Raw genomic sequence first — 19,345 nt, 5'->3', positions numbered from 1 at the left:
TTAGAGAATGAGAGAGCAGGAGCAGGAGGGGCAGAGGAAGGAAAGAGAATCTCAAGCCGACTTGAGATTCGATGCCCATGGAGCCGGACGTGGGGCTCGATCTCACCACTCTGAGATCACAACCTGAGCCCAAACCAAGAGCTGTATGCTTACCCAACTGCACCACCAGGTGTCCTAGCATCTTTTATTGTATAAGCCAATTAATCAGAGCCACAGGCACCTAGAGAACTTGACAGAACTGGACGGGGCTCCTGCCAGCTCTGAGAGTCAGGTCTGAGAAAAAGAACACTTTAGACCACCAACCTGGAGAGCATTAAGGTCTAGTGTGTTCTGTTTGAAGTCTCAAGATGCTAGCACAGACATTCTCCCTGTTCCAATGAACAAGGACACAGGCCATGACTGTCCCTGGCCATTCTTTGGAAGGGTATGCAAGACAAACGCAGAGTAGAATTAGTGAAACAAAACCTCTTGGATAAGTGCAGCAAGTCTGGGGTGAGACTCCAGTTTGGAGATATATACACAGAATTTTATACTATGAAAGGGACACTTTCTTTCCAGATGAGCCACCAGAGGCACAGATCTGGGGCATGAGAACTTGGCAAGTTTGCAGAAGCTGATGTGCACAGGCATCCCCGGCTCTGGGCTCCGTGGACTCTACATGCCTGGCATCACCCCCTGCCCACTCCCCAACAAGGCCATGTGGAGCCTGAAAGAGGAATTGGGGTTATCAGTGAAACTGCTTTCACCAGCCTCTTCTCAATCCGGTTTTTCAAACAGAACAAAGAAAGCAATCCTTGTTTCATTTTCCCCAAGCAGGAACTCTGCTAACTAGTTTCAGTTTCCACTTTCAGTTCTTATCTTGGTTTCCAGTTTAATTTGGTAACAACACGCCCACAGTTGACACCATTAACTGTCTATCTGATAGAACCCTGTGTTGGGACTGAGTGCAGAACATCCTCAAGACTCGCCGGAATCTCAGAAGAGCCCATCAGCTCAGCAGAACACTGCAGAACCGTTGTCTGATTCATCACAGCCATGAGGTAAGGATTTCTCTGCTTCCCCACCTTTCAGTCTAAAGTTTTAGAAAAAATTTCATCAAAACCATCTCAAAAGACTTTGTTTCAGTAATGTTAAGTTTCCCTGGTCTTCTATCTGAGCATCTGCTTGTGGACTGAGTGTTCGCTAATTCAGGCAAACTCTTTTTTCCTTTGTTCCTTTGTGTTAGCATCAAGCTTACCTCATAATAAAGCCCAAAGAAGCAGAGGGATGCAGGAATAGAGTTTTTTAGGAAGGGAGAAAATGACCCCCAATCTCCGAAATTCTTTTTCCTAAACTCAGTACCATCTGACCTAGGGAAGGAAGGGACATTTGGTCTGGAAAAAGACAGTGCTTTCTGCTGGCTCATCACTGTGGGGGAAGAGTGGGACCCACACAGCTCTATGAGCCACAGTCCTGGGTTCTCTCAGATTCTTGAGGAAAATGCTGTGGGCATGGGGTCGCAGAAGCTCACAGCCTAGAGAAAAAGATCTTTCTCACTGTACTGCTGGGTTCCCATAGCAGGTCTTCTCAATCTGACTGGATTTAAGATGAGCAGATTACGTCTCCCCTAGGGAAGCCAGTGCTCCTCAGAGCCCTGATATCCTCCGGGCCACAGGGCTTGACCAGAGTTGCATGCTTGGGAACATCCACATCTCCCGTAGCTAAAGGCCCTCATGTGGGAATTGCTATGTTGTCCAAACTGAATCTTGATTTAAATCATCTTTAATATTAACAGACTAAAGAATTTTAAATAATATCGACTTGCAAATTTCCCCTCAGTGCTCCGGTGGACAAAATTTGAAGTGACGGAAGTTCCACAAAGTGCATAATTACAAGCCTATGATCAACCCTCCTCCCTGGTCCATAGACAGATAGAGGGGGTTATCACTGATAAAGGAAATAATAATAATGATGATAATATAGAAATAGCTATCGCTTCCTTGATGCTTATTAAGTACCAGCCTGGCTTCTGAAAGTATTATGCAAACTATTATATTTAATCCTCAACAGACAGCCATGAGGCAGGTACTCAGATCATACTGATTTTGCAATAATGAATCTCAGACTTAGAAACATTAAAGATCACACAGATAACAAATGATAGAGCTGAGACAGGAACCAGAATTTCTAGTCAGTGATACCTTATTTAACCTTTAAACCAATGTTTCTTTTTTTTTTTTTAGATTTGTTTATTTATTTTAGAGAAGTGGGGGAGGGGCAGAGGCAAAGAGAGAATCTCAAGCAGACTCCATGCTGAGTGCAGAGCCCAGCCCAGAGCTCCATCCCAGGACCCTGAGATCATGACCTGAGCTGAAGATGCAGATGCTTAACTAACTGAGCCACGCAGGTGCCCCTAAACCAGTATTTCTTTAAGTGTACCAGTGGGGGAGGTGCATGAGATCATTTCAGACTGCATACTTATCAGTTTTTATGTTTTAGTGCTTTTGTGTTTATTTCAACACGTACTAGAGAAAAATATGTATATATCACTTGTAGAATTTCTCTTGGGTGAGTAGCATGATTTTTTTATTGTGATAACATATATGTATGGTAAAATTAGCCACTGTCACTTATTTTCAAGTGTATGATTTTGTGGCATTTAGTACCTTCACGACATTGTCCAACCATCACCAGTATCGCCTTCAAGAATATTTTCATGGCTCTGAGGAGAAACTCCACACCCCTTAAGGAGTCGATTTCCACTCATCCTTCGCTCTAGGCTCTTGCAACCATTAATCTGCTTTCACTCTTTGGATTTGTCTACTGTGGATATGTCATATCAATGGACGCATGCAAGAAGTGGCTTTCTGAGGCTGCCTTATTTCACTCAGCATAATGTCTTCAAGGTTCACCCATGTTGTAGCAGGTGTGAGAATGACCTTTTCCATGTTCAGGCTGAACAATATTCCACTGTATATAGACTCCATTCATTCCTTGATGGCATTTAGGTTGCTCCCACGTTTTGACTGTTGTGAACAATGCTGCTATGAATGTAAGCATGCCAATACCTGTTCAAGTCTCTGTTTTCACTTGTTTTGGGTATACCCCAAAGTGGCACTGCTGACTCATATGACAAATCTAATTTTTTGAAGAGTCATCACCATTTTCCACAGCAACTGCCCCATTTTATATTCCCAGAATTAATGCACAACAGTTCTAATTTTTCCACATCCTCATCAACACTCACTTTTTTCTCTTTTGCTGATAGTAGTCATCCTAATGGATGTGAAGTGGTATCTCATTTTACTTTTTTTTAAAAAAAGATTTATTTTTTAAAAAGATTTTATTTATTTATTTGATGGCTAGAGATCACAAGTAGGCAGAGAAGCAGGCAGAGAGAGAGGAAGAAGCAGGCTCCCTGCTGATCAGAGAGCCTGATGTGGGGCTCCATCCTAGGACCCTGAGATCATGACCTGAGCGGCAAAGGCTTAACCCACTGAGCCACCCAGGCGCCCCCTCATTTTACTTTTGATTTGCATTTCTTTCATGTGTTTAAGGCAACCTGTTTATCTTCTTTGGAGAAATCTTCATTCCTTTGCCCATTTTTTAGTCAGTTGTTGTTTATTCTTGTTAGAGATTTATTTGAGAGAGAGAGAAAAAGCATGAATAGGGGGAGGGGTAGAAAGAGAGGAAGAGAGAGAATCTCAAGCAGACTCCCCAAAGAGCGGGGAGTCCAATGGGGGATTCAATCCCAGTACCCTGAGATCATGACCTGAGCCAAAATCAGGAGTCAGATGCTTAACCAACTAGGCAACTCAGGCACCCCTGTTGTTTGGTTTTTTTGTCGTTGAGTTACAAGAGTTGTTTATGTAGTCTGGATATTAATCTCTTATCAGATATATGATTTGCAAATAATCTCTCCCATTTTGTGGGTTGTCTTTTCATTCTGTCAGTAGTTCCCTTTGATATACAAACATTTCTAATTTTTATGAAATCCAATTTATCTCTGTTTCCTTGTGTTGCCTCTGCTTTTGCTGTCCTAACCAAGACAGCCAAATCCAACGTCATGAGGTTTTTTTCCTATTTTCTTCTAAGATTTTTGTAGTTTGGTCCATTTTGAGCTTAATGTTTTGTTTTGTTTTAGTATCTAGTATAAGGGTCCAACTTCATTCTTTTGAATGTGGCTATCCAGGTTTCCTGGCACTATTTGTTTTTTTGGGGGGGGAGTTGTTATTTTTTTTAAGATTTTATTTATTTGAGAGAGCAAACAAGCACAAGTCAGGGGAGGGGCAGGGAAAGGAGGGGAAGAAGAAGACTTCCTGCTGAGCAGGGAGCCGGATGGACCTAGGACCCTGAGATCATGACTTCAGCTGAAGGTAGATGCTTAACTGACTGACCCGCCCAAGTGCCCCCTGCAACCATTCGTTAAAACATCTTTCTCCATTAAATGGTCCTGGCACATGTATTAAAAACCATTTGGCCATTGTTATGGAATGAATTGTGTCCCTCTGGTCATATGTTGAAGGGTGGTTTTCATACGGGTGACCATCATATAGGTGGTCTCACGCCTACTGTGACTGTATTTAGAGATGGGGCCTGTGAGGAAGTACTAAGGGTAAACTGAGGTCATAAGGGCCCACCCTTATGGAAGAAGAGGAAGTGCACTCACTCTCTCTCAATCCATGCACCACAGAGGAAAAGTCATGTGGACACCAGTAAGAGCCCTTATCAGGAAACAAATCAGTAGGCACCTTGATTGGGGCCTCCCAGCCTCCAGAACTATAAGAAAATAAATATCTGTTGTTTAAGCCAGTCAGTCCGTGGTACTTCATTATGGTAGCCCTAGAAGACAAATGCAACCTTATACCCGAGTGTTTATTTCTGGGCTCTCTATCCTGTTTCACTGATCAATATGTCGTTCTTTATGCCCATACCCCCGTTTTGATTATTGTAGCTTTGTTGTAAGTTTTGTATGAGACCTCCAACTTTGTTCTTTTTCAAGATCATTTTGGTTCTTTGTGATCCCTTGAGATTCCATCTGAATTTTCAGATGGATTTTTCCATTTCTGCAAAAAACAAAGACAAAAAAACAAAAACAACCACAAAAAAACCAACACAAAACACCATTAGGATTTTGACGTGGATTGCACTGAGTCTGTGGATTGCTTTGGGTGGTATTGACATCTGAACAGTATTAAAGCTTCCCGGCCATGGACACAGGATGCTTCTTACTTTATTTGTGTCTTCCTTACCTTCTTTCAGCAGTGTTCTGTAGTTTCCAGTGTACAAAACTTCCACCTCTTTGGTTGACTTTATGCCTAAGTATTTAATTCTTTTTGATGCTATTATAAAAAAAATTGTTTTCTTACTTTGCTTCCTGGCTTGTTTATTGTTAACTCACAGAAACACAACTGATTTTTACATGTTGATCTTGCATGCTGCATTTCTGCCGAAATCATTTCTTAGTTCTAACAGGCTTTGTGTGAAATCATTAGGACGTTCTATGTACAAAATCATGTTATTTGTAAACAGAGATCATTTTACTTCTTCTTTTCCAACTTAGAATGTATTTTATTTCTTCTCTTGATTGACTGCTCTGGCAAGGACTTCCAGAACTACGTTGAAGAGAAGTGGCAAAAGTGAGCACCCTTGCCTTGTTCCTAATCTTAACAGAGAAGCTTTCAGTCTCTCACCATTGAGGGTGATGTTAGCTATGGAATTTCCTTTTTATGTTGAGGAAGTTTCCTTCTATTCTAGTTTGTTGAGTGTTTTTATCATTAAAGGGTGTTGTGATCCTGTTAAATGCCTTTTTTACATCAATTAGATGACCATATGGGTTTTTTTCCTTCATTTTGTTAATGTGGCATATTAAAATGAGTGATTTTCCTACATTGAATTATTCTTGAATTCCAGGAATAAATCCTACTTGGTCATGGTGTATAATCCTTTTCATATCCTGTTAAGTTCTGTATGCTAGTATTTTGTTGAGGGTTTGGCATTAATATTCACAAAGAAAATTGGTCTGTAGTTTAGTTTTGTGTTTTTGTCTTATTTGACCTTGGTATCTCTGTCATATTGGCTTCATAGAATTTATGAATTTGAAAGTGCAGTGTTTTTCCTCTTTCACTTTTTTGGGAGAATTTTAGAAGAATTGGTGTTAGTCTTTTTTTTTTTTAAGGTTTTATTTATTTATTTGACAGACAGAGATCACAAGTAGGCAGAGAGGCAGGCAGAGAGAGAGAGAGAGAAGGAAGCAGACTCCCTGCTGAGCAGAGAGCCTGATTCGGGGCTCGATTCCAGGACCCTGGGATCATGACCTGAGCGGAAGGCAGAGGCTTTAACCCACTGAGCCACCCAGGAGCCCCGGTGTTAGTCTTTTTTTATGAGTCTTCCAACTCCTGGTTAAATCTCCATATGTGTCCTGCTGGACAAAGGCTTCCCCTGACAGGCCTCGTGAGAGACGGCTGCCTCCCTCACCCCAGACATTGCACAGCCAGTGAAGTGCAGTCTCTGAAGGGAGCTGAATCCAAAACGCACACAGGACCTCTCTGGCTCATCATATCTTCACGTGTTTGCAGTTCCTAAGCTAGGACCCCTCATTCCGTAGTCTCTTTCTCTGAGGCCTTGGGTGGAGGTCCTCCTCCCATACCTCTGCTGAGACAACGTGACAGGAGGGTGGAGAGGGAAAACGGGAAGACATGTCTCCCCACTCTGACTCAGTATCCAAAACATGAGATGATGATCAGGTGACAATAGGTATGTGCCTCCATAAAATGTAAAAACTCTGCCAACAAAGAAAAATTCAGGACCAGATGGCTTCACTGGTGAATTCTACCACACTTTTGAAGTGTCAGGAGCAAGGTGGAGATACCAGATGTCAAGGGAGCTAACACGGATGGGCCCACATTTTTACCAAGTAAAAGGCCACTGTTTCGGACTTGAACTTGTTGAGCATCTTCTTCTCAATTCTCTTTCCCTGATGCTGAAGGCTGTTGGGCAGGGCTTGCCTGTGCAAGATGCTCTTGGCTGTCTTGTCCAAACACCAGCAGGATCAGTTCTGTATTGCAAGTCAGATCAATGCATCCCCACATCCCCCAATCCAACTCTACTGTTTGAAACCTTGGTTGGACCTCTCTATCCGGGAAGTCCATGTGTATCCTACAGAGAAAGAGTAAGAGGATGTGTCCTTTCCCTCACCTAACAAAAGAAATTGCCTTACCTACCGACCAAACAGAGAACACAGGGAAAGAACTCATGAACTTGAAGATAGAATGATAGAAATTATTCAATCTCATACTAACTTTAAGTAGCTGTGCAAACACCAAAAAGGATGAACCCAAAGACATCCAAGACATACTGCAGTGAAAATGTTGAAAACTAAAGACAAAATAATGGACAGAAATGATACCTTACCTTTGCGGGGGCGGAAATCCATAATTCTCATGCCAGCTAATTTCTCATTAGAAACCATGGAGTCTAGAAAAAAGAGGCACACCATTTTTCCAGTGCTGAAGGAAAGAAACTTCCAGCCCAGACTCCTATATCCAACAAAAATATCCTTCTAGAATGAAGATGAAATCAAGACATTCTCTGATGAGGGGCACCTGGTTGCCTTAGTCAGTGGAATGTGCAACTCTTGATCTCAGGGCTGTGAGTTCGAATCCCACAAATCTCTGTCAGGTGCAGAGATTACTTAAAAATAAAATCTTTAAAAACAAAAAACATTCTCAGATGAAGGAAAACTAAAGGATGTCACCATAAGATTTACCCTAAAGGGATACGTAAAGGAAGTTCTTCTCCAATAAGCAAAAAAGAGGAAGTAAAAGGCATATAGCTCAGAAAGGAAAAATAAAACTGTCACTGTTTACAGATGCCATTATGGTCTACCTAGAAAATCCCATCTATAAAACAACTCCTAGAACTAATGACTGAGCCCATCAGGGTAGCAGAATGTAAGACTGATGTACAAAACCCAATTGTATTTAGGTATACCAGCAATGAATATGTGGAAATTGAAGTTAAAATAGAACAGAATTTTAGGTTGCTTAAAATAAATACTTAATTATAAATATAACATAAAATATATAGGATTTGAATGCCTAAAACTACAAAATACTTATGAAAGGAATCAAAGAAGGTCTAAATAAACAGAAATACAGCATATAGAGATTAGAAGACTCAACATACCAAAACTGTCAATTCTCCCTTAATTGATATAAAATTCCTATCAAAATTCCAACAATGGGTTGCCTGGGTATCTCAGTCAGTTAAGTGTCTGCCTTCAGCTCAGGTCATGATCCTGGGGTCCTGGGATCAAGCTGCAGTCAGGCTCCCTGCTCAGCGGGGAATCTGCTTGTCCCTCTCCCTCTGCCCCCACAGATGTTCTGTTGCACACACACACACACACACACACACACACACAATTTCTCTCTCTCCCCACCAAATAAATAAAGTCTTTTTAAAAAGAAATATTAAAAAATCTCTAGCAAGGTATTTTATAAATATAGACAATATAAATCTAAAATTTATATGGAAAGGCAAAGGAACTAGAATAATAGTTTTTAAGAAGAATAAAGTGAGAGGAATCACCCTACACAATTTTAAGACTCCAGTAAGTGAAATTATATGGTATTGGTGTAGGGATAAAAACATAGCTCAGGGAAACAGAATAAGGAACCCAGAAATAATCCCACATAATTTTTGCCAACTGACTTTTCACAAAGGTATAAAAGCAATTTAATGAAGAAAGAAGTTTTTTCAACAAATTGTGATTGGAACAACCAGATACCCATAGGCAGAAAATGAGTCATCAAATTAATCTTCATACATTATGCAAAAGTTAACTCAAAATGAATCATAGATACAATGTAAAAAGTGAACCTATAAAATGTGTAAAAGAAATCACAGGCAGGGCACCTGGGTGGCTCAGTCAGTTACATGTCTATCTTCGGCTCTGGTCATGATCTCAGGGTGTTGGGATGGAACCTCCTGTTGGGCTCCCTGCTCAGTGGGGAGTTGGCTGCTCCCACTACCTCTGCCACTCCCCCAACTCATGCTTGCTCATTCTCTCTTGCTACGAAATAAATAAAAATCTTTAAAATAAAAAAAAAATTAATAAATTTAAGGGACGCCTAAGTGGCTCCATTGGTAAGCATCTGCCTTCAGCTCCGGTCATGATCCCAGGGCCCCAGGATTCAGTCCTTTATAGGGCTCCTTGCTCAGCTGGGAGTCTGCTTCTCCCTCTTCTCTGCCACCCCCCCCCCCGCTTGTGCTCTCCCCTCTCTGACAAATAAATAAATAATATATTTTTAGAATTAATTAATTAAAAGAATAAGAAATCATAGGAGAGAATCTTCAGGACCCAGTGCTTGCTACAGAACTCCTGGACATGATACCAAGAGCATGATCCATGAGAGACCAAAAAAAAAAAAAAATCAATAAACTATAATTCATCAAAAGTAAAAACTTGGGTGCCTGGGTGGATCAGTCGTTAAGTGTCTGCCTTTAGCTCAGGTCATGATCCTGGGGTCCTGGGATCGAACCCTGCATTGGGCTCCCTACTCAGTGGAAAGCCTGCTTCTCCCTCCCCCCCACTGCTTGTGTTCCCTGTCTCACTGTATCTCTGTCGAAAAAATAAAATCTTAAGGAAAAAAAGTAAAAACTATTGCTCTTCAAAAGACCTTATTAAAGGATAAAAAGACAAGCTACACCCCGAGAGAAAATATTTGAAAACCACACACCTCACAAAGGACTCATATCTAGAATCTATAAAGAATTCTTGAAACCTGACAATGAAAAAACAAACAATCCAAATAGAAAACAGGCAGAAGATATGAAGAGATATTTTGCCAAGGAGGATTTGTGGGTGATGAAGGAGCTCAGGAAGAGATTTTCAACAGCATTAGCCCTTAGGGAAGGGAAATTAAGCCCACAATGAGATATCCTATTAAGAGAGCTAAGAAGAAAACATTTTTAAATGAAAATTCCAAATGCTGTTAAGAATGCAGAGAACTGGATCCTTCATACATTCTAGTCAGAATGGAAAATGATATGGTCACTGTGGGAAATAGTTGGGCAGTTAAAAACATAAGCACATACTAACCATATAACCTATATGCCACTCCTGGGCATCTATCCCATGGAAATGAAAATGAATGTCCACACAAAAGTCTGTGCACAGCTCTTCACAGCACCTTGATTTGTAATAGGTCCCAAACCGAAAATTCTAGGATATTTCCTAGAATTCTAGGAAACATCCTAGAATAGATGCATAGGTAAACCAACTGTGGCATGCTCATGCCGCGGGATATCATTCCCCAATAAAAAGGAATGAACCATAGATAAGCTGAACAATGGATGGATGTCAGGGCATTATGATGAATGAAAAAAAAAAGTCAATCTCAAAATGTCACCTACTGTATCATTCCATGATATGACATTCTTGAAGTGACCAAATCATAAAGAAGAAAACAAGTGACCAGAGGCTAGGGATGTTTGGTGAGGAGAAGAGAGGGGAACAGGTGTGATTCTGAATAGTATAAGGGCAGCATTTGTGATGATAAAGTATTCTGCATCTTGACTGAGGTCGTGGTTCCATGGATTTACTCACGCGGTGAAATGATGCAGAACTGACAGATACTGTCTCACTGTCAGTCATCTTTGCTCTGGTACGATCATTCAGTAAGGTGCAATCTCCAGAAGAAACGGGGGGAAAGGCACGCCCGGACCTCTGTACTCTCTTTGCAAATATCAGCCAATCTATAATTATTTCCAAGTAATAAGTGCAGAGAAAGAGTTGGTTGAACAAATATCATCCCTCCTAGGTGGTCTTCATTTGTTGCAAAATCTACAGACTAAAGTCCTGAAGTGAATAACAGATATTGGGAAGGAAAGAACAGTGGGGGTGGTATTTGACCAGTCAAAGTGATGGCTTCGTTTCCATTACACTGAGCGCTCCTAAAGTTGCAAATAATTGTCCTCTATGTTTTCAGTGACAAATCCGAAGGGAATCTCCTTGAAGAGAGCCTGGTTCAGCTGAGATGTCACTTCACGTGGGAGTTGCTAGTGGAAGCCACCGAGCTGCCCGATTTAGAAAACAGGATCTTGGATGAGATTGATTTCCTGGACACCAGATACAACGCGGGGATCCACAACCTGCTGGCCTACGTGAAACACCTCAAGGGCCAGAACCAGGAAGCCCTGGGGAGCCTGCGGGAAGCCGAAGCCTTGATCCGGCAGGAACAGGCTGCCCAGTCAGAGGTGAGAAGCCTGGTCACGTGGGGCAACTACGCCTGGCTGCATCACCGCATGGGCAGGCCGCAGGAAGCCCAGGCTTACCTGGACAAGGTGGAGGACGTCTGCAAGAAGCTCGGGGCTTCCTCCCGCTACAGAGTGCAGTGTCCCCAGATGGACTGCGAGGAGGGGTGGGCCTTGCTGAAATGCGGAGGGAAGAACTATGAACGGGCCAAGGCCTGCTTTGAGAAGGCTCTGGCAGTGGACCCAGAGAACCCTGAATTCAGCACTGGGTATGCGATCTCCACCTACCGCCTAGACAGCTTTAACAAAGCAACACAGGTTAGCGAGGCGTTTTGTCTGCAGCCCCTGAGAGAGGCCATCAGGCTAAACCCAGAAGATGCGTATGTTAAGGCTCTCCTTGCCCTGAAGCTCCAGGACGTAGGCCAAGAAGCCGAAGGAGAAAAGTACATAGAAGAAGCACTAGACAACACGTCCTCGCAGACCTACGTCTTCCGGTATGCGGCCAAGTTTTACCGAAGAAAAGGCTGTCTGGATAAAGCTCTCCGGCTCTTAAAAATGGCTCTGCGGGCCACCCCATCCTCTGCCTTCCTGCATCACCAGGTAGGGCTTTGCTACAGGGCACAGGTGATCGCAATCAAGAGAGCTGCCAACTGGCAGCCCAGGGGACAGGGCAGAGAAAATGTTGACAGAATGGCAAGATTAGCCATATCTCATTTTCAGTTTGCTCTGGAACAAAAGCCCACGTTTGAAGTTGCTTACATACACCTGGCGGGCATGTACATAGAAGTCGGCGACTACGGGAGAGCGGAAGACACGTACCAAAAAGTGCTCTGCTTGAAATCACTCGAAGAAGAAAAACTGCAAGAGATCCATTTCCACTATGGTCAGTTTCAGGAATTTCAAAAGAAATGTGAGATCAATGCAATTATCCATTATCTGAAAGCAATAAAAATAGAGAAGGCATCACTGTTGAGGGATAAAAGTATCAATTCTTTGGAGAAATTGGCTTTAAGGAAACTTCGTAGAAATGCATCAGATGTAGAAAGCTTGAGCATTCTCGGGTTCGTCTATAAAGTCAAAGGAGAGATAAATAAGGCCCTGGAGTACTATGAGCGGGCCCTGCGGCTGGCGGCTGACTTTGGGAACTCTGAGACAGAACCCCTAGCCGTGGAAATGTGAACCTCGTTCACATTCTGTTTGACTTTTAGGTAACTCTAAACTTAAACTCTAAACTGTAGTCATTTTTTTCTGCTTGCTACTTTCAGAAACATATTAAGTAATTAAGTCATCTGCTATAGTGATAGAAGTTTTTAACATTTATACTCAAACCTTATAAAATATTGTTAGTAGTCAGTAGTGAGGAGTGAAACAGATATACACACATTCTGTTAATGTTATCTAGCAGAAAAGCAATTTTTTGAGTAGATTTGTAGCAAATATAGCAGTGGATTTATGTAAAATAAAATGTTTAATTCTTTCATTTTTATCAACAAATCATTGTCAGTGTTAGATACCAAATATGGTGATGTGGGGAAGGAAAAAAATCTTTTTACTCTACCTATCTTAGGTTCACTGGCCAGGACCCCACAGTGAGACTGGTAAGGACAGATGAACAAGAGAAAAACAGATTTATCAACACATGCATCTCACATATACATGGGAGCACCCAGCAATGAGTAACTCAAAGGGTGGTTTAAACCTGGACTTCCGGGGCACCTGGGTGGCTCAGTGGGTTCAGCCTCTGCCTTTGGCTCTGGTCATGATCTCAGGGTCCTAGGATCCAGCCCCGCATCGGGCTCTCTTCTCAGCAGGGAGCCTGCTTCCCCCGACCCACGCCCCCACCTCTCTGCCTGCTTGTGATCTCTCTCTCTGTTAAATAAATAAAATCTTAAAAACAAAACAAAACAAAACAAAAACCTGGACTTCCAGAGCATTCTAAGAAATGAACATTACATTTAGAGAAGGGATAAGGAAAAGGAAAAGAACCTTGAGTTTCTAGTGTGGCAAACTATAGAAAGGTAAATATATGGGGGAAATTAATGGAAAATAAGAGTTAGTTAATAAGGTCTGTTGTGTAGATTTCTCCAGTAGTGACTCTGCGCTGATAAAGGCCTAGGAGTTGTCTCAGGCAATCAATTCTCTCTCCAGGTGGAGGGGTCGAGAGGGTAAGAGGACACCTGCACAAAGGCATGTACTGCTTTTAGGCAGATAGGGGATGGCAGAAAGTGTTCCTTACATCTGCTTCTTCTCAGTTGCCTTCCGTTGAAAATAATCCACATACCAAGTGCCTCAGTGGCTTAGTCCCTTAAGCATTTGCCTTGCCTCAGGTCATGGCTTCAGGTCCTGGGATTGGACCCACATCAGGCTCCCTGCTCAGCGGGGAGCCTGCTTCCCCCTCTCCCTCTGCCTCTCCTCCTGCTCATGTGCCTGCGCATTCCCTCTCTCACTCTCAAATAAATAAAGAAAATCTTTAAAAATAGAAACAATAATCCATATGCTGACGGGGCCTATTTTAGGATGGCATATGCTGCTGTCCTTCAGTGAAGAAAGCAGACATTTTCCCAAACCTCCTGGAGTTCACAATCCAGACAGAGAAACAGTAAAACAAGTGCACAGTCAAGTCAAGGTCAATTTTCTCCATGAAGTTAATTTATTGCCAAATTGTTCCAAGCAGCTTCTCTTGTTTTATGCTTTTGTTTTTTTAAAAGATTTTATTTATTTATTTGACAGAGAGAAATCACAAGTAGACTGAGAGGCAGGCAGAGAGAGAGAGAGAGAGAGAGAGAGGAAGCAGGCTCCCTGCTGAGCAGAGAGCCTGATCCCAGGACCATGAGATCATGACCTGAGCCGAAGGCAGCGGCTTAACCCACTGAGCCACCCAGGCGCCCCTGTTTTATGCTTTTTGAAGCACTATTTATTCAGTCATTTTCTGGTCTTGATCAAGAAATTGGAAAAGGATACTAAATGATTTGAGAGACCATCAGTAACAATCACCTTTGAATACGACATTTAATGAAAGCGGTTGCACACCGAGCAGTATTTTTAAGAAGAAAAAAATAAGGAAACCACGTGATTTTTTTCATTCTTGTATTTATTTTGGGGGGAGGATATATTAATTTCACACTGCGGCTGTAACAAGTAAATAAAACTTGATGGCTTAAAATGACAGAAATGTATTGTCTTACAGTCCTGGAGGTCAGAAATTTGAAATGGGTTTTGTTGGACTGAAATCAAAAGTGTTGGCATGGCCATGCTGCCTCCTGAGGTTCTCAGGGACAAGTCCTCTTGTACCTTTTCCAACTATGAGAGGCTGCCTGCATTTCTTGCTGGGGACCCTGATCCACAGGAATACAAGTCCTCAAGGAATTCACAAACGGACTGCACAGGCCTTTGGATTTCTACCAGAATTCTATAGGAATTGAAGGGACAGAATTTTTATCATCGAAGGGCAGGCATCAGAGTTACAGAGGTGGAATATTCTCCACTCACTTGTAACTAAAACCAGAGATTTAGAAGAGCGAAAAAATGGCATCTTGTAGTGCCTATATATTTGGGGTAGGAGCCAGGTGGTGCTAAAAATGAGTTTGACCACTGCCAACTCTCCCAGACTGAGAAATACTCAGTGTAAAGAACTGTTGGATAATTGGCTGATTCTCGACTAGGCAACCCTTCCCAGGTATTGCTATCCATTGTTTGCTGCCCGAAAACAGAGCTCATTCATGCAAAATAAGTTTGGATTATGTGATGTGTTTATGTGAAGTGTGCTTGACAGTCTGCAGAGACCACAGTTATTAGAGTGTCTTTTAACTGAATACTATCTCTCTAACCCCTCCCTCCTTACCCTGGAGGAGGTCTCTGAACCCTCAGGGCTCTGTAGCTCTAACACGTGGAAGAGCCTGGATGCTTGTGGAGAAAAACAACAAGCAGCAAATCCAGAAAAACAGATGCTTTTTGGTATTGAAAACGTTATTGCCCAAATTACACATGACCATCTCCAGGCATTACCAAGAAGTCTCTAAATTGACAGCTGACTTCTAGGAGCTGGCTATTCCCACGGAAATGACTGGCAGAACCTCAGCTGCTGTGCTCATTTAGAGTTTCCAAAATTTCTCCAAGTGCCTAGGGAGTATCTTTCACATCCCCTAAATCACACCAAGCCACAGCTCCTGCTATTCACTACTGTGAAGGTGCCCTAGGCCAGATCTTTGCTACTGCTGTCTACACACCATGGCAAGCTTCAGTTCCTTGGGGACCCTCCCAGCCACCAATGTCTCCATTCTCCTGCTGCTGCTCGTGAGGGAACTGCATTGGGAATGGGGACCCCCACCCCGTAGCCTGCCCCAGCTTGAATGTCCCACCCTCACTCTGCATCCACACCTCTGTGGCTTATCCTCAGCCACACCAAATGTGCTAATAGCCACCTCCCAAGTCCCAACAGGCCTTCTCTGACATTCCCTGGATGTCCACGCCTTCACCCAGGCCTCTTCTTGAACTCCATCTCCAGCGGCTCTTCATCTGTGGTGAGCTCTTCCTCTCCTACCTGAAATCCAGCTCTCTCTCTCTCTCAAGCTGTGTTGCAAGGATAAATTCAAATGAAGTCAAACAAACACATGAGGGTGTTATTTATGGGATTGATTCTCAAGGAGGGAGGTGTGAGGGGAGAAGAGAAAGCTGCCTTGGGGCGGGGCGGGGCCGTTGCTTTTGGCAACTTACGATTTTGACTGTTGCACCTGCAGGGTGCTACTAGCATCTGGTGGGCACGTGGAAGGATGCTGCTTCCCATAGCTCAGGATGCTGGGCAGCTTCCCACAACACAGAATTACCCAGCCCAAGTGGCAGTAGCTCCAACATTGAGAAACCCTCTCCTACCACCTATTTCTTAGAAGAGTTACTACTTAAGTTTCGTTTCCCAAGGAGATTTTAGATCAACTGCCATGCTTCGCTTTCTATTTCCCTTTATCACTAGCTATTGTGTTTTACATGTTGATCAGAATGAATTCAAAGACAGGGCACTACTGATTTTCCCAAGAACACACCCAATCCAACAGTCTGTGAAAAAAGATCTATATTCAAATTCCATCTAGTAATTTTGATATGTTCAACATGCGCGGAACAGCCAGGCATGTTTTTTCTGTATCCTGAAAATGTACCTTCCTTTGAAATTTTTACAGATGGCTTTTGTGTTTCTGAATTTGAATTCCTAAACAATATAACTAGAAAAGCAGGATTTTTTTTTTCTGTTCATGTTTACCTCTGATTACTTAGTTGCTCTCCATCTAAATCGTAATAAGCAAAGACAATCTCTCGGCTCAGATACGGTTAAAAGAAAAGAAGGGAAAGAAGTAGGAATGAGCCAGAAAACAATCAATGCACTGAAAAAATTTTCAAGCACAGGAGTGCTATTAAATTTTTCTACATCCTTGGTAAACAGGAAAATATGGGTTTATTTTTCGCCCACAACAAGCTGTTCAGTACCTTTTCTAAAATGTGGCTTCCTGGGTCACCTGGGTGGCTCAAGCATCTGCTTGAGTTGCTTAAGTTGGTTAAACATCTGCTCAGGTCATGATCCCAGGATCCTGGGATCCCAAGATAGAGCCCTGTGTCAGGCTCCCTGTTAAGTGTGCAGTCTTCTTCCTCTCTCTCCCCCATTCCTGCTCTCTCTTTCTCACTCACTAAAATCTTTACAAAAATTAAATAAATAAATAAATAAATAAATAAATAAATAAAACATGGCTTCCTGCTTCAGTGAAACAGGCCCATGCCAGTACCTCTCTGACCTCATTTCTTATGACTTTTCCCCTGCTCTTGCTATTCTGACCACACCATCCATGGATGGCAAGTATGCTCCCACCTCCCAGGATTTGAACTTTCTTCCCTGCCCCAAAACCACAGCACTTTAAGCTTTCCCTGCCTGAACCTCCTTCTCTGGCCCCATAACCACAGTGCTCACTCCTGCACCTGCTTCAGCTCTTTACTCAAACGTCACTCAGTGAAACCTCACCTCCCGCACATATTTATAATGGAAATACCCTGCACTGTAACCCTCTCTGTAGTACCATCTGACACACTGCTGCTTTTTTGTGCATTATCTACTCCCTCCAGAAATTAACTCCATGAAGGTAGGTCCCTTGTCTGTTTTCTTTGCTTTATTGACCTTGTCTGGCACAATGCCTGGCTCTTAGAAGTTCAATATAATTTGTTGAGTCAATGAACAAATGATTGAAGTCCAAAGGGACAAAAATTTTGTGTATGGATATTTGGCACTTTCTGTTTAGATTCCCAATACCACCCCTATCTTTATTAGAAGTCTACTAAGCAAGCACAGTTTCCAAGGGCACATAAGACAAGCACTGTCACAACTCTGGATAGGGGTGTGGGAATCTCTCGGGAAAGCCATTCGGCAACAGTTACCAAATTTTTAAAATATATATTCATTTTGATTCCAAAGTTTCTCTTAACTTTACCCAATGGGAATAATGGCACAGGTGCTCAGCCGGGCACCTCTATTGTCTGTTGAATCAAGACAGGAAGCAGGGACGTCTCTCCCCTTAGGATGCAGAGACACAGAGCATCACGGCCACCCTCACAACAAAATAACAGGAAACAATCTCCTGTTGTGTGCTTTTTAAAGATTTTATTTATTTATTTATTTGAGAGCGCGCCCGCGCGGAGCGAGGGGGAGGGGCAGAGGGAGAACCAGACTCCCCGCTGAGCAGGGTGCCCAGGGTGGGGCTCCATCCAAGGAGCCTGAGCCAAAGGCAGATGCTCCACCGACTGAGCCACCCAGGCGCCCCTCTCCTGTCATTTTATTAAAAAAAAAAAAAAAAGTTACTGGAGTGCACGCAGACTCGGCGAGGCAGGTGAGACCCCAGACCAAGGTCCAGAGGCCCCGCCGCAATTCCCAACTCCGAACCACACCCCAGCTCCTCAAACCTCTTCCCCAGGATCTTGCAGAACCTTGTTTCTTGGATCTGGCCTCCGCCCAACCCGGGAGCAGGGTGACTCCAGGGTTTCATTTTCCTGCGCGGGTGTGGCTTTTATAAAGGCCAAGGCCGGGAACACAGACTCACGCAGCAGACACCTGCGGAAGCGCACTCCCGGCCCCGCCCCCCAACCCTTCGTTGGGGGGCCCCCGCCCGCGCCCCACTAGTACCCCTCGCTCAGCAGCCCGGGCTCCCCATCCTGAGCAGAAAGCCCGAGCAGATGGCCGCCTCCCAGGACGGCGCGCCACCACCATGAAGTGAGGATTTTCTCCGCGGCTGCTCCCAAACTCCGCGTAGGCCTCGGACTCTGTGGCCCGCGCTGCGCGGTGCCCCTTCCAGAGGCTGAGCCCTGGGCGCCCCGCAGAAGGCGTCGGGTTGGGGCGCCCCCGCGAACCCGGGCTCTGCCGGCGCTGGCCTCCCGCTCCCTCCCGGGACTGTCGCTGCGGACTTGTCACGTGGACCTGCCTCTACTGCCTGGTGCCTTTCTGACTTCGGGGTCTCAGCTCATCCCCTGCTGGGAGCTACAGATTCTTGCTGATCCGCCTCGATTTTGTCTCCTTTACGAGCTTAAAGCTTTGGGCTCCTTTTCTCACCCGGTTTGTATGCCCAGGAGCTAGGGCCCTACCCTGCACCTGATTAGTGAACCGTCCGCGTTAAAGAGCTGAGCGATTAGAGGCTAAATTCTTGTTCCGAGTCCTAACTCTGAACACCTACTGGTTGGATAACCCATAGCAACATTTCTTAAACTCTGCGAATCCGTTTCTTATTCGTAAAAACGAATGCCATCCAGATTTTAGGGCTGTGGAGTTAATCGACTGCTTAGCACGTTAATATTTGCAAATGTTGATTCTATTATGTGAAGTAAAAAATGAAATTAATAAGTGCCCCACCTCTAACATCTGTAGGAAGGGAAGGAGGTATCAGGAAGGAGGAGGACAAAGGGGTGCACTGTATGTGTAAGCAGGGTGGCCTGGAAGCCAGTGGACCCCACTGTGGACTGTCCCCCAAGAACAATGAATGACTGCACCTTCCTGGTCAAAAATCAAAATTGCCTAAAGATGAATGTTGCCTCTTTCAGACACAAGAGCCTCTCTGTGCCAGCTTCCAAGAGACAAACTTTAAAAATT

At 43.6% G+C, this 19,345-nt stretch overlaps 1 protein-coding gene across 1 annotated transcript; it reads left to right on the top strand.

The window, feature by feature from the left end:
- Positions 1 to 925: 925 nt before the first annotated feature.
- On the top strand, positions 926 to 12,715 carry LOC101675733 (interferon-induced protein with tetratricopeptide repeats 1). The gene is made up of 2 exons (XM_004780758.3): positions 926 to 1,040; positions 10,971 to 12,715. Exons 1-2 carry the CDS (start codon positions 1,036 to 1,038, stop codon positions 12,412 to 12,414), a joined length of 1,449 nt encoding a protein of 482 aa, XP_004780815.2. The 5' UTR covers positions 926 to 1,035; the 3' UTR covers positions 12,415 to 12,715.
- Positions 12,716 to 19,345: the final 6,630 nt, after the last annotated feature.

This window comes from Mustela putorius, unplaced genomic scaffold (genome assembly GCF_011764305.1).
Source record: "Mustela putorius furo isolate JIRA1106 unplaced genomic scaffold, ASM1176430v1.1 tig00537291_pilon_pilon_pilon, whole genome shotgun sequence".
NCBI lineage: Eukaryota > Metazoa > Chordata > Mammalia > Carnivora > Mustelidae > Mustela > Mustela putorius.
Note: the sequence above shows the minus strand (reverse complement) of the source record. Positions and strands in the feature narration are given on the sequence as shown.